The sequence below is a fragment of the Heterodontus francisci genome, chromosome 2, assembly GCF_036365525.1.
Source record: "Heterodontus francisci isolate sHetFra1 chromosome 2, sHetFra1.hap1, whole genome shotgun sequence".
NCBI classification, from domain to species: Eukaryota; Metazoa; Chordata; class Chondrichthyes; order Heterodontiformes; family Heterodontidae; genus Heterodontus; species Heterodontus francisci.
In genome coordinates, this window is record NC_090372.1 from 37,794,477 (window position 1) to 37,805,686 (window position 11,210).

General features: G+C 40.0%; 1 protein-coding gene across 1 annotated transcript; it reads right to left on the reverse strand.

Annotated features, from left to right (window-relative positions):
* Nucleotides 1-8,495: 8,495 nt before the first annotated feature.
* Nucleotides 8,496-10,623, reverse strand: id4 (inhibitor of DNA binding 4). The gene is made up of 3 exons (XM_068050169.1): nucleotides 10,063-10,623; nucleotides 9,007-9,070; nucleotides 8,496-8,717 (listed from the first exon to the last, which is right to left on the reverse strand). The coding sequence occupies exons 1-2, from the start codon at nucleotides 10,405-10,407 to the stop codon at nucleotides 9,023-9,025; spliced, it is 393 nt and encodes a 130-aa protein (XP_067906270.1). The 5' UTR covers nucleotides 10,408-10,623; the 3' UTR covers nucleotides 8,496-8,717; nucleotides 9,007-9,022.
* Nucleotides 10,624-11,210: the final 587 nt, after the last annotated feature.

Genomic DNA, 11,210 nt, shown 5'->3' on the forward strand with positions numbered 1-11,210 from the left:
TCGGTTAACGCCTACGGATATGCGATGTGCCCACACTAGCATGCATACGCGATACAGACATGCAGTTAGATACAGAAAAGAGCAGAAGAAATAAAGTGGAAAAGTTTGAGGCAATATCTGAAGATTATTTTAGTTACCGTTCTTTGAGCTCGCTGTAAAGTCCTTGATTGTAGGTAGGTCTTGCTTTTCGTTGGGGCCCAGTATTCTTCTTAAACCTTGTTCGATGTAGGAGGCTTTTTTCTCTTGAAGTTCATGTGTCTTCAGTGGGTCCAGAGGCTTGTGAGAAAGAGATGGGCGCAGATAGGAGTGGTCTTCTCACTCCAGGAGCAAACAGTCTTTTTCAGTTCAACTCTTTGTACAATTCAGAAAAACCCAGGTTGGCAAGCAGGTTAGTCATGAGACTAGCTCGTTTGCCCACGTCTGTTTGTGGATTCTCTTGTCTTAGCTGAGAATGTCTCTTCTTACACACAATACCTGGTGCTCAAAGTCCATTGTGGGTTAAATTGGAGCCGGGAATAGCCCCTTTGTCCCTCCAAGCATTATCTGTTGGTATGCAAATGTTTTTTCCAGCCATGGCTGATCTGTTTAACAAGTCATTTCCTCACTCCAGCAACGGTTTAAAATCAATGTTCATATGACAAAATTAATATGCCTCATTCTTGGCAGATGGGGGGATCTGCATGACTCGTTTAAAAAAAAACTGTATTTATATAGCACCTTTCATGACCTCAGGACATCCCAAAGCACTTTAGTTGATGAAGGACTTTTGAAGTAGTCACTGTTGTAATGCAGAAAACGTGGCAACCAATTTGCACACAGCAAGATCCCACAAATATTGATGAAATAAATGACCAGTTTTAGTATTAGCTGAGGGATAGGTATTGACCAGGACACAGGGAAAACTTCCCTGTTCTTCTTCAAGGAGTGCCATGGGATGTTTTATATCCACCTGAGACCACAGATAGGGCCTTTATTTAACATCTTATCTGAAAGACAGCAGCTGACAGTGCAGCACTCCCTCAGTACTGCACTGATTGTGTCAGTCTGCTTGGATTAGGTGCTCAGGTCTCTGGAGAGAGGCTTGAAGCTATGACTGTCTGATTCACAGGTGAGAATGCTGCCCCTGAGCCACAGCTGCCACTTTGGTTACAGAAACTTTGAATTTCTGTAGTATTCTCACTTTCCAATGTGCCTCTACAGCTGCAGAACTTTACACGAGCCAATTATTTCTGATCTTTAGTGAGTCCTTAACAATTCCCATTGGCCTTTCCCAAGTCTTTAATGGGCAGTGATAATTATAGCATTTACACTGATTCCTGCTGATATTCCAGCAATTTTTACGCACATCCACTTTATTTCACATTTTTATGAACAGAGGAAAATCAGCTGTGGAATCTTTGCAGAAGAAATATAATCCAAGTAGTGGCAGGAGTCTGTGGGCTTGTACTAGATATGTATTCATTGCCAAAGATGATGAAAGAGAAGTTCAGGACGGAGCTGACTGATTATCATGTTTAACCTTTTATTGACTGACTAACTGACTGGCTGGCAGCAATCCTATTCCATTTTTGGGTTGGCTTTGGATCATTTTTGTAAATTTAGACCCATCACAACTTGTCCTCAAAAGGAAGACTGATCTGGGTTCACTTGAACTAAATGGACCTGTGCCATATGTGTTCAAAGAAGATCGCAGCCAAGTAGGATCATTCGATGATTTTGGACTGCTGTTGGCATCTGAATTGCAGGAACCATTTAATCCTTTGCAGCACTAAGAATGATAAAAATCTACATGTCATCATTCTAACTTTTCTTAAGATGAACGGACCAAACTCATGGCTGGAGTAAAGCTAAACTAAACCAATAGATTCTTTGGGGGCAATTTTAACCTAACATGCCCAGCAGGAATTCCACAGGATTGGGTGGAACACTCCACCCAATATTGCTCTCCATTGACTTCAAAGGATAGTAAAATTGGGCAGGGTGTGAAACAGTGTCGCACCAATCTCATTACCTTCCTGACAGGTGTGTTAGGTTACAATTGCCTTTCACCTATGGGTCGCATCAACTTTTCTGGCACATAATTCCATGGGAAAATGGAATTGATGCACTGCTGAGGAGCTTTTAAACGTCCTTTTCTGCTGCTTTAGGGAACTGCATTTTCTAGTCATCTATGAGCTTTCAATCTGGGGTCCCTTGGTGCTTGGGGATTTTGGGGTTTTGTGATGTCATCAGGTTTCTGTATTTCTCAATTTACTGGCATGTTACTTATGTTGACATAGACAAATTTTACAATATTTTCTGGTACGTTTTCCTTTGGATAGCTGCCAATGACTTTTAGAAGTTAAGGCAGGGGTCCCAGGAGTGTGCAGTCAGTACCCATGATGTCAGTGATTGTGCAAGTTCAGTATTTGTAACAGTTCATCTCATATCCCAAGACACAGGAAAATATTTTATAGTACCATAAACCCATGTCACAATATTTTAACTTATCAATCATACATTTCTACATTATCTCCATTGACAAAGCCTCCCAGGGATTCCATTGCAGACAATAATTATGAATCTGGAAGATGATATTTTACAAACAGAAGTATAGTCTTCCTTATGTCCCAAACTGATTGTAAGAATGAAAGATATGCTGTTAATGTTTAGCGCTTTTTAAGAATTCTTGTGCTATAAAGATTTACAATTTATGTCAGAATTGGGGCCTTAATTCATCAAACACATTTGGTGCAAAGGTCCAAGCATTTACAGTGATTTCATATCAGGTTATTGTGCACACTGGGCTCTGTAATCTTCAGACCTAAGTGGCCCGTAATGTGGGGACAGACAAGGAGCAGTGTTCAATGTGCACCATCACTACAAACAGCAGATATTGCATTTTTATCCCTATAGATGTTTCTTCCTAAGTATTTGCTTCTTTCCATTTATGTCTGCGTTTGTCTATTTTTATGATTGCTTGAAGAAAGTACAATGAAACCAATTACTGTATGCAGCCTGAAAGAGAGCAGGTGTATCAGGAAAGACTGAACAGGCTGGGGCTCCTTTCTGTAGACTGATGGGTGACCTGATAGTGATCTTTAAGATTATGAAAGGGTTTGATAGGGTAGACATAGAGAAGATGTTTCCACTTGCAGGCGAAGCCAGAACTAAGGGCATAAATATAAACTAATAAATTCAATAGGGAATTCAGGAAAAAATGTCTTTACTCAGACTGGTTGGAATATGAAATTCGCTACCACAAGAAGTAGTTAAGGTGACTAGCATAGATCCATTTAAGAGGAAACTAGACTATCATATCAGTTAGAAAGGAATAGAAGGACACGTTGATTTGGTTAGATGACAGAGTGTGAGGAGGCTCATGTGGGAGCATAAACACGGGCATGGACAAAATAGTCTGTATCTGTGCTGTAAGTACTTCATTTTGCAATACTTTGTAATGGTATCTTTAAGGAAGGAAGTGCTTGATAAACCCGCCCCAATCCTTTTGAGGATTCAATGTGTCATTCAGCAGTGCTTTTCCAGAATATTCCTATTTGAACAGTTGTCAGTTTTCAACAATGAGAAATATACATGACTACACTTAGACACTTGTAATTAACACTCAAGATACTCTTGTATATTTATAATGCTATTTTTTGAAATTCTATACAATGAAGAAAATTACAAAATGGGACATATTCCTGGTTTCGAATGAGACTCATTTGGTAGCAATTTTGCAGCAATGTCAGGAGGTTGTGGATACAAGGACTTGAGCACATAATCTAGGTTTGATACCTCAATGCAGTAGTGAGGGAGTATCGCATCACCGTCTTAGAATTACATGTTTAAATGACAGATGGGACCTCTGTTTAAGAATTTTTATGGTGTTTTGGCCAACATTCCTTTCTCAATCAACACCAGGAAGCAAAACAGATAAACTGGTCATTTATTCATTGACTGTTATATTTTCCAGCATATTAATAGAGATTGCACATCAAAAAGTTATCCGTTGGATGTCTTGAGGATGTGACAAGGAACAATATAAAAATCAAGAACTTTCATTATCTATAAAATATATTAAGGATCTTTTTAAATGTTGTCCTCCTTCATGTAACTTCATTATTGCAGCCAAGAGTGTTACTTCTACTGGAGAAAACAGAGTGATGTTTATGTTTTAACCCTGGGCTTTTCCTGCTTAAGTCACCAAATTTTACTTAATTTTCTTGATCTCTTTCTTTAATTTCTGCCTCTTTTTCACATTTATAATAACCTACTTAGACAATATAGAACAGGGCAGGGTTAGCACAAGTTTTCTGTTGCACAGGACAAACTTAATCCAAAAACATTCTTAAAATAAGATAGAGAAAAAAAACATGCATTCATATCGTGCCTTTCATGACCTCAAACCGTCCCAAAGGGCCTCCCACCCAATGTAATGCTTCTCAAGTGTAGTCACTATAGAAATGTAGGGAAACACAGCAGCCAATTTGCACGCAGCAGGATTCCACAAAGAGCAATATGGTAGATGATCAGATAATGTTTTAGTGATGTTGGTTGAGGGTTATATGTTGGCCAAAATGAACTCCCCTGCTTTACTTTGAAATAGGTGCACATGAAAGTTGCCATGACACTTAAGAGGTCAGACAGGACCATAGTTTAATGTTTCGTCCCTAAGACAGGACATTAGCTTTTTGCTTTCTTGAGCTTTGTCATTTTAGCATCTAGAAAACTTAACTTGCCAATAAAGAACAGAACAGATTTAGCACAAGAGGACAGAAGGAAAATAAAATGTCCTTAAGTCTCAGAAATCTAAAGTACTCTTCAAAAAATACTATATTTTGTTTTCTGGGTATTTCCATAAAATGTTTTCTGTTTATTATTTCATCATTCACAATCTTTTCTCAAATTTAAACAGTTTGATCAATTATTTTTATCTGCCTAACTCTATAAAATATTAAGTCTAACGTTACAACTTTTTTTAAAATAATTTTTTATTACCGGTAATGATTTCAGGATACTGCTACTTAAGAGCAAGATAACAAGGTCAGTGTTGAAGAAACACTCTGGTAGCTCATTAAAGATTAAATTGGTATTTTACAGAAGATATTTCATGTTTTAAGACAAATCGATGTTAAATCTGGACTAACAAAAACGAATTCAGATTTGTGCTTTCTGAATGGATGATAACACGTTGGAAGTACAAAACCAAAACATTGATACGTTGTTGATCTGGAGAATGTGATAGTGTCTAAACCGCTAGTCACCCCGCATATTTCGCTTCTTGTACAGTCTATTGGCTATTAATTACTAATGGAAATGTGTTTGCAATTCATATACACAAGCGTCAGACGGGAGGTAACTAGCAAGAAATAGTTAAATACTCTGACACTGCCGTATTTTTTCCTGGACATCACTCGCCTGTAGGGGGCGGAATTGAACGTAAAATTCTCCCCTGTTTAACTTAGTTGCCGTTATTCTGGTGTACTTCTACTCGAAGCTTTCCGTAGAGTTGGGATTGGGACGATACCCATTATTGGAGGCCCCCAGTGGTGCATTTAAAATTCATAAATCACCAGTCTATCTATAATTGTTTCTCCGTGGGCGTGTGAAAACATATACTGCCGAATGCATCCAGATGTCTGTGGACAGAAAACAAAGCCCACTGTGGTACATTAGTCAAACAGCCACCCTTTAAAAGGAATGGGAAAAATTGCCTGTAAAACGACTTAGAACAATGTTTTGCCCGACTTTAAATACAATTATCTTGTACCAGTTTTCTTAATTTCTTTCATTTTCATCCGTGTTTTTTTTTCTCTTGCTCTCTGTATTTGTCTGGGTTTACACAGTGTTGAAGAATGCAACCCTCCCTCCTTTCGGACACAGTTACAGTTTGGTACCTGTAACATCTTGCACAGATGGATCCAGGTGTGATTTTGCACTGTACAGGTATTTGCAACTACACCCTCATCTGTCAGCTATTAGAAAACAATGCCCAATAAATTACCACACCCTACTGTCCTGCTACCTCCACACAGACCCTGGTGTCAAAAGACCATCAGCTATGTAACCCACGGCTCAATGACACAAATCAAACCTATGGTGTTCAGTTCCAACAAGATCTATCAATCGTACAAAAAGTAGGTGAGCCCAAATGTGATCTTGTTATAAATGGTCTCTAAATGATGATTCAACCGTGCAAACCTGATTTTAGGAACCTTATCAAATCGCTGTTCTAATCTCTCTCTCCCCCCCAACCCATTATTAAATTAGATCTAAATGGTTCTGCGTGCCCATCTTTATACAGATCCAGCCCAGCCCAGCCCGAGGACCAGGTCAGGCTGCAAATCAGATCAGATCGTTCGGAATTAATGAAAACATTCTGCTTAACTCCCACTTTACAGCACTTCCCAGACACCAGACAAAGATGAAAGCGCTATGCCAGTCACTAATGGTTTCGATCCCTCCAACTCGAAGTCCGTTATTCATGGAAACAATGCATGAAGCCCAAAATCGCACCATCTAACCATAATCCAAGCTACAAAACTGCCGTCCTTTCATCCTCCTTAAACGCGTGTGGAAATTTCACCCCACTCCAGTTTTACAACCCCAACATAACAAACAATCCAAACTGCAGGAGACATCTCCTGTCTGTCTAAGATTTCTCTTGCAGAGATTCTGCTCCTTCTGTGCTGTAACCATTCCATGGTTCCGATCATCACAACGAATCTAAACACCAACTAAACCCATGTGCTTCATACCTTCTGCAATAGCTTATATCGGTTTCTGACAGGCTGCTACGCAGTCCTAATCAATCCAGTTTACACCGCATTAGTCCAATAAAAATATTCCAGACTATGCAGTTATTCAAAAATGTTCATCTCTAAATCCAATCAATCCCTCATTAAGCTAAAAGAAAATCCAGTCAAAACATGTTTCCAATCCCTTATGTCAACGCAGTTTCGAACGATCCGAAATCACAGAACCCAACCAAGAGCTGCTCGCTCTCTAAACCCACTGAGAAACACCGGGATACAGTCACAATGTCCCACACTGTGCAGTCACTCAAAAACTCCACACCACTCTCGGCGCGTCAGCACTGAGCGAACATCAGGCGAAAAACACTTCTTAAAATACTCTCCATTTCTTTGCGGCTAAGCTTCGTGACAGATAACACTTCAGGTCATTAAAAACTATTCCATTTCAGGCCTCTTTTGTGCCTTCCAAATTCGAACTTCTTAAAATTGTCGGAATTAATTCAAATATAAAATGGTTAGTGTAAGGCCAATGACTTTTGTTCAGAGCCAAAGAATAAAGATTGCCGAATTGAATATGCGAAAGTAGTGCTGTAAAAGTATAAGCGAATAACATCTCGCCTCGTCAGACATTCTCAATACCACCTCTCCGAAGGGTCACCCACCTCAAACTATTTCCATCAGTTCGATGAATGAGGCGGCACGATCAATTTCAGAAATAGGGAAAATGTCATTTTGTTCAAATATTAAATTGTTACACCATAAATTAATAGTATTCGTTGAAAAATCAGTAATTTGTGGCGTGCAGATTCAGAGGTTGGGTCGCAGACTATATTGGGAGTTACACAGAGCAAAATATTTATCAACTTTTTTTTTAAAGGGAATTATTTAGAGATTCTAGTGTACCTGACAATACTGCTTGAACAGTATCATTTTAAATTATAAATCGGTCTCAAATGAACCTTTTCCAGTCAGTTAACGGGAGAACTGGGAATTATTTAATTTTCCGCAACCGTCCGCCAGACCCAGGGAAATGTACAAACTTAACTGGAATGTAGGGATGAAATAAGTGAAATTACATTAGTCATACTGTTAAAATTTCTGATTATGTCTTAACAAAGTTATCAAATTGAATATTAAATAACGCTCAATTCATTTTGGATATTTTCCCCTATTGCCTCCGGCCTTGTGCTAACCTCTCGGCACTTTATCTGTAACTGCCGGCTCCACCTGAGCAACCGATACAATTTCAGTCAATGATTCATTTTTGAATACGGATTCTCGTATGCACATCACTTTCAATGAAGGAGGCGGGAGAAATGAAAGAAACATGGTAAAACTGTACAAAAATCTTTTTTTAATAAAAAATATCTTATAATTACAATGATCTATTAAAGCATATACATTTCCACGTACACTCATAAAGAACATCTTGACTATGTACAGCAGATTAAGATTCGCCGCCCATCCCGCCTTGTACTTCTATACATGGTGACATTTTTAAGCTTTTTTTAAATCGGGGAATCGACACTCCCCTGGTTCGACCCAGTCGTCTACTTAAAACAGATGACATAACATCTGGAAGATTCTGCTGGATTAGTAAAAAGCGTGAGAAATCAGTTGCTTTTAGTCGATGAAACTTTCTACTTCTCTCCTAGATGGGATTTCGCTGGTCTCTTCCGCCTTCCGATGCGTAGTCGACCAACCTGGCGAAGTCACTCGATTTACTCCCCCCCCCCCCCACCACCCCCCTTCCCCCCCAAGTGTGCCAAGATCTTTTTTTTTTATAAGTCAGTGGCTATAACGCTGTGAGCAGTAGAGAGATAAGACGTGGTTTGGCAGGAAACCCTCTCAGGATGGAGTCCGTTGGACAGGTTTTTGGCGTTGATCGCAAGGATTAGACTTTTTTTTCCTTCTTTTTTTTCTCTCTTCCCCCTCTCTGGTCTGTGTGTATGTGTGTGTGTGCGAGATTCTCGGGCACACCTGTATAAGAAAAATGAATAGAGGGGGTGTGTGAAACACTCAGCTCCAGACTGCCTGGCGCCATCAACACAACACAAGGCATGCTTGATCAGCAACCCAAAACAAATCAGGGTCAAACAGCAGCTCCAAAACCCACCAGTACAAAACTTCAAACAGGGACAGCTGCATGCTACTCGTACAGTTTTGTTTTTTAAAAAAACACAACGGCAAAGTTTACTTTTCATGTTAAATATTCGCCGTTATTTAAAGCAAAAGTGAACATTAAACAATAAACAGTATTGGCACTCACCTCACACAGCATCACATCAGCGGCACAGAATGCTGTCCTCTTGTCTTCTGACTTTAGACCCAGCCTGCAACACAAAGAAAAAATACTGAGTATTTCTGGCAGTGTGCGTTTTATCTTTGGCAAAAAGACGGAATTTGAGCAGCACTTTCGCATTGGTTAAAAATGCAATGCTGAGAACTACACGTCGTCTTGTCCGCATCATACAGAGTTACGTGTGTTATTTTCTAATACTTACATTGTCCCCTTCACTTGACCAGTGTTCCCGGCTTTAACAAAACGGTGGAGATAGGATTGAAAATAACCCAACTACCACAACCCTTCCAAAAAAGGCACCACTGAACGGGCCTGTTTTCATCGTTACACATCCTCCCTCGCCAACCTTGTATAGTTCTGACAAGACAAAACGCCTCTGTTGCCTTCCTGTAATTTCCATCGAAATTGTACCTCGTGAATTAAGAAATGTGCCACAAAAAGAATCACGTTTCCTGTTGTATTACACCCCGCAGTAAACTGAAACGTGTTCCAAGGTACAATTAATCCGCACTTCTATAAATATATATATATTAAATAAAACTGCATCACTTTATTATGGAATTTCTGTTCCGTTTCTGGGTCACAGCATCTTGTAGAAGCGCTGCTTATATTTTTTATGTAGGCATCGATCCCACAATCTTAGCAGTTACTGTAGTTAACATTTCACTAGAAACATGCCATTAATGTACACACTATCACATGCCTGTAATCCTGCAGGAGTTCCCACTGGTGGTAGAGAACAGACAATGGGACACGATAAGCGTCTTTTCCCCTTCTCCCATACAGTAAGAATGACGAACACAAGGGAAATACGAGTAGCCTTGATACTTGACATTACAAAGTGCTTAGCTCTTAAAAAGAACTTCAGCCATTTATTTTTAATAAATTTTTGCTTGCAATCAAGTTAAAACAAACCAAAAAATACTAGTGCTGTTGTAAGATTACTGAGGCAGAGATTGCTTTTAAAGAGATGCAGTTTTTGAGTGAAGTTTTGTGACAGCGCTGGGTTCCCTTTTAGTTTACCTGCTCAGTGTTGAGAGCTGTCAGAGGATTCCGGGGCGCCGACGCACAGATCGCCGGCTGCGGTCTCACTAGAGCCGGGTGCGCCTCCAAAGCCAGCTGCAGATCCAGGATGTAGTCGATCACATGCTGCAGGATCTCCACTTTGCTCACCTTCTTGTTCGGAGGGATGGTGGGGACCAGCTGCTTGAGCTTGGAATAGCAATCCTTCATGTCATACTGCAGATCCAGACACTCCTCTTCCATCTTGCAGCGAGCGATGCTGAGACTGTGCTCCGACAGGCAATGCAATGTCATCTCACCGCATCCTGCTTTCTTCAGAGAAGGGACATCACTCACTGCTTTCATTGCGCCACTAAATAACACTTCTTTTTTTACTGTAAATAAAAATGCAGATGATTCTGCAAGTTTATTGTCTTATAATTGCAAAAATGCAAATAAATTATATGCCTTAAAAGACCAGGAATATAAACCTTGCTGCCTGATTTTTTAATAAATATATGTATTTTTTTCCCTCTTAAGATTCCGCCACTTGCCTCCAGAGGTGCAAAATTCACACTGAACTAAGTGTGGAGATCGCTATGCCTTTTAACAGCAAGGGGAGATGATTGACAGCTTGTTTATCCAATCAGAGATCACCGACGCAGAAGTCCCAGCTCATTGCACGAATGGAAAGGCACGTTTCATCGACCCGCTGCCAATGCCCGAGGTTGATGCAGATGGGAGGAGTTGGTCACGCAAGGGAAGTGCAAGTGTCAGCGAGGATGTGGGAGTTGCAGCTGCAGAGGTGGTGGTGGAAAGGGTAGAGAAGGAGGGGAGATTCTTTACAAATCTGCTAATTGATCACATGTAGTTCAAGGAAACGGCAAACTGGGGCATCTTTTATATATCATTCACTATGCGTTGTTACAAGGACACGATGCACTGAACCAGAACCGAGCGTACTTTCAGTACCTGAGGAGCGTTCAGCAGCTCCACGCCTCGCTTCGATTCCCCTCTAGTGAAACATTGCTCAGTGTCGGTCAACCAGTGAAAAAAAAATGACTGGGTATACTGTCGTAAATGTATTTTTTTTGTTTAAGTTAACAAGAATACCACTTTGAAACGAGATTCTGCAGTTTAAAATATTTCTGAAAAACATAAGTAGGTGT

What these genes read in the sequence shown, in the direction of transcription:
- id4 (XM_068050169.1), bottom strand. Translation starts at nt 10,407, where the DNA reads ATGAAAGCAGTGAGTGATGTCCCTTCTCTGAAGAAAGCAGGATGCGGT. An exon ending in CAGCTCTCAACACTGAGCAG is followed by an intron (nt 9,071 to 10,062) that starts GTAAACTAAAAG and finishes TTTGTGTTGCAG; the next exon opens with GCTGGGTCTAAAGTCAGAAG.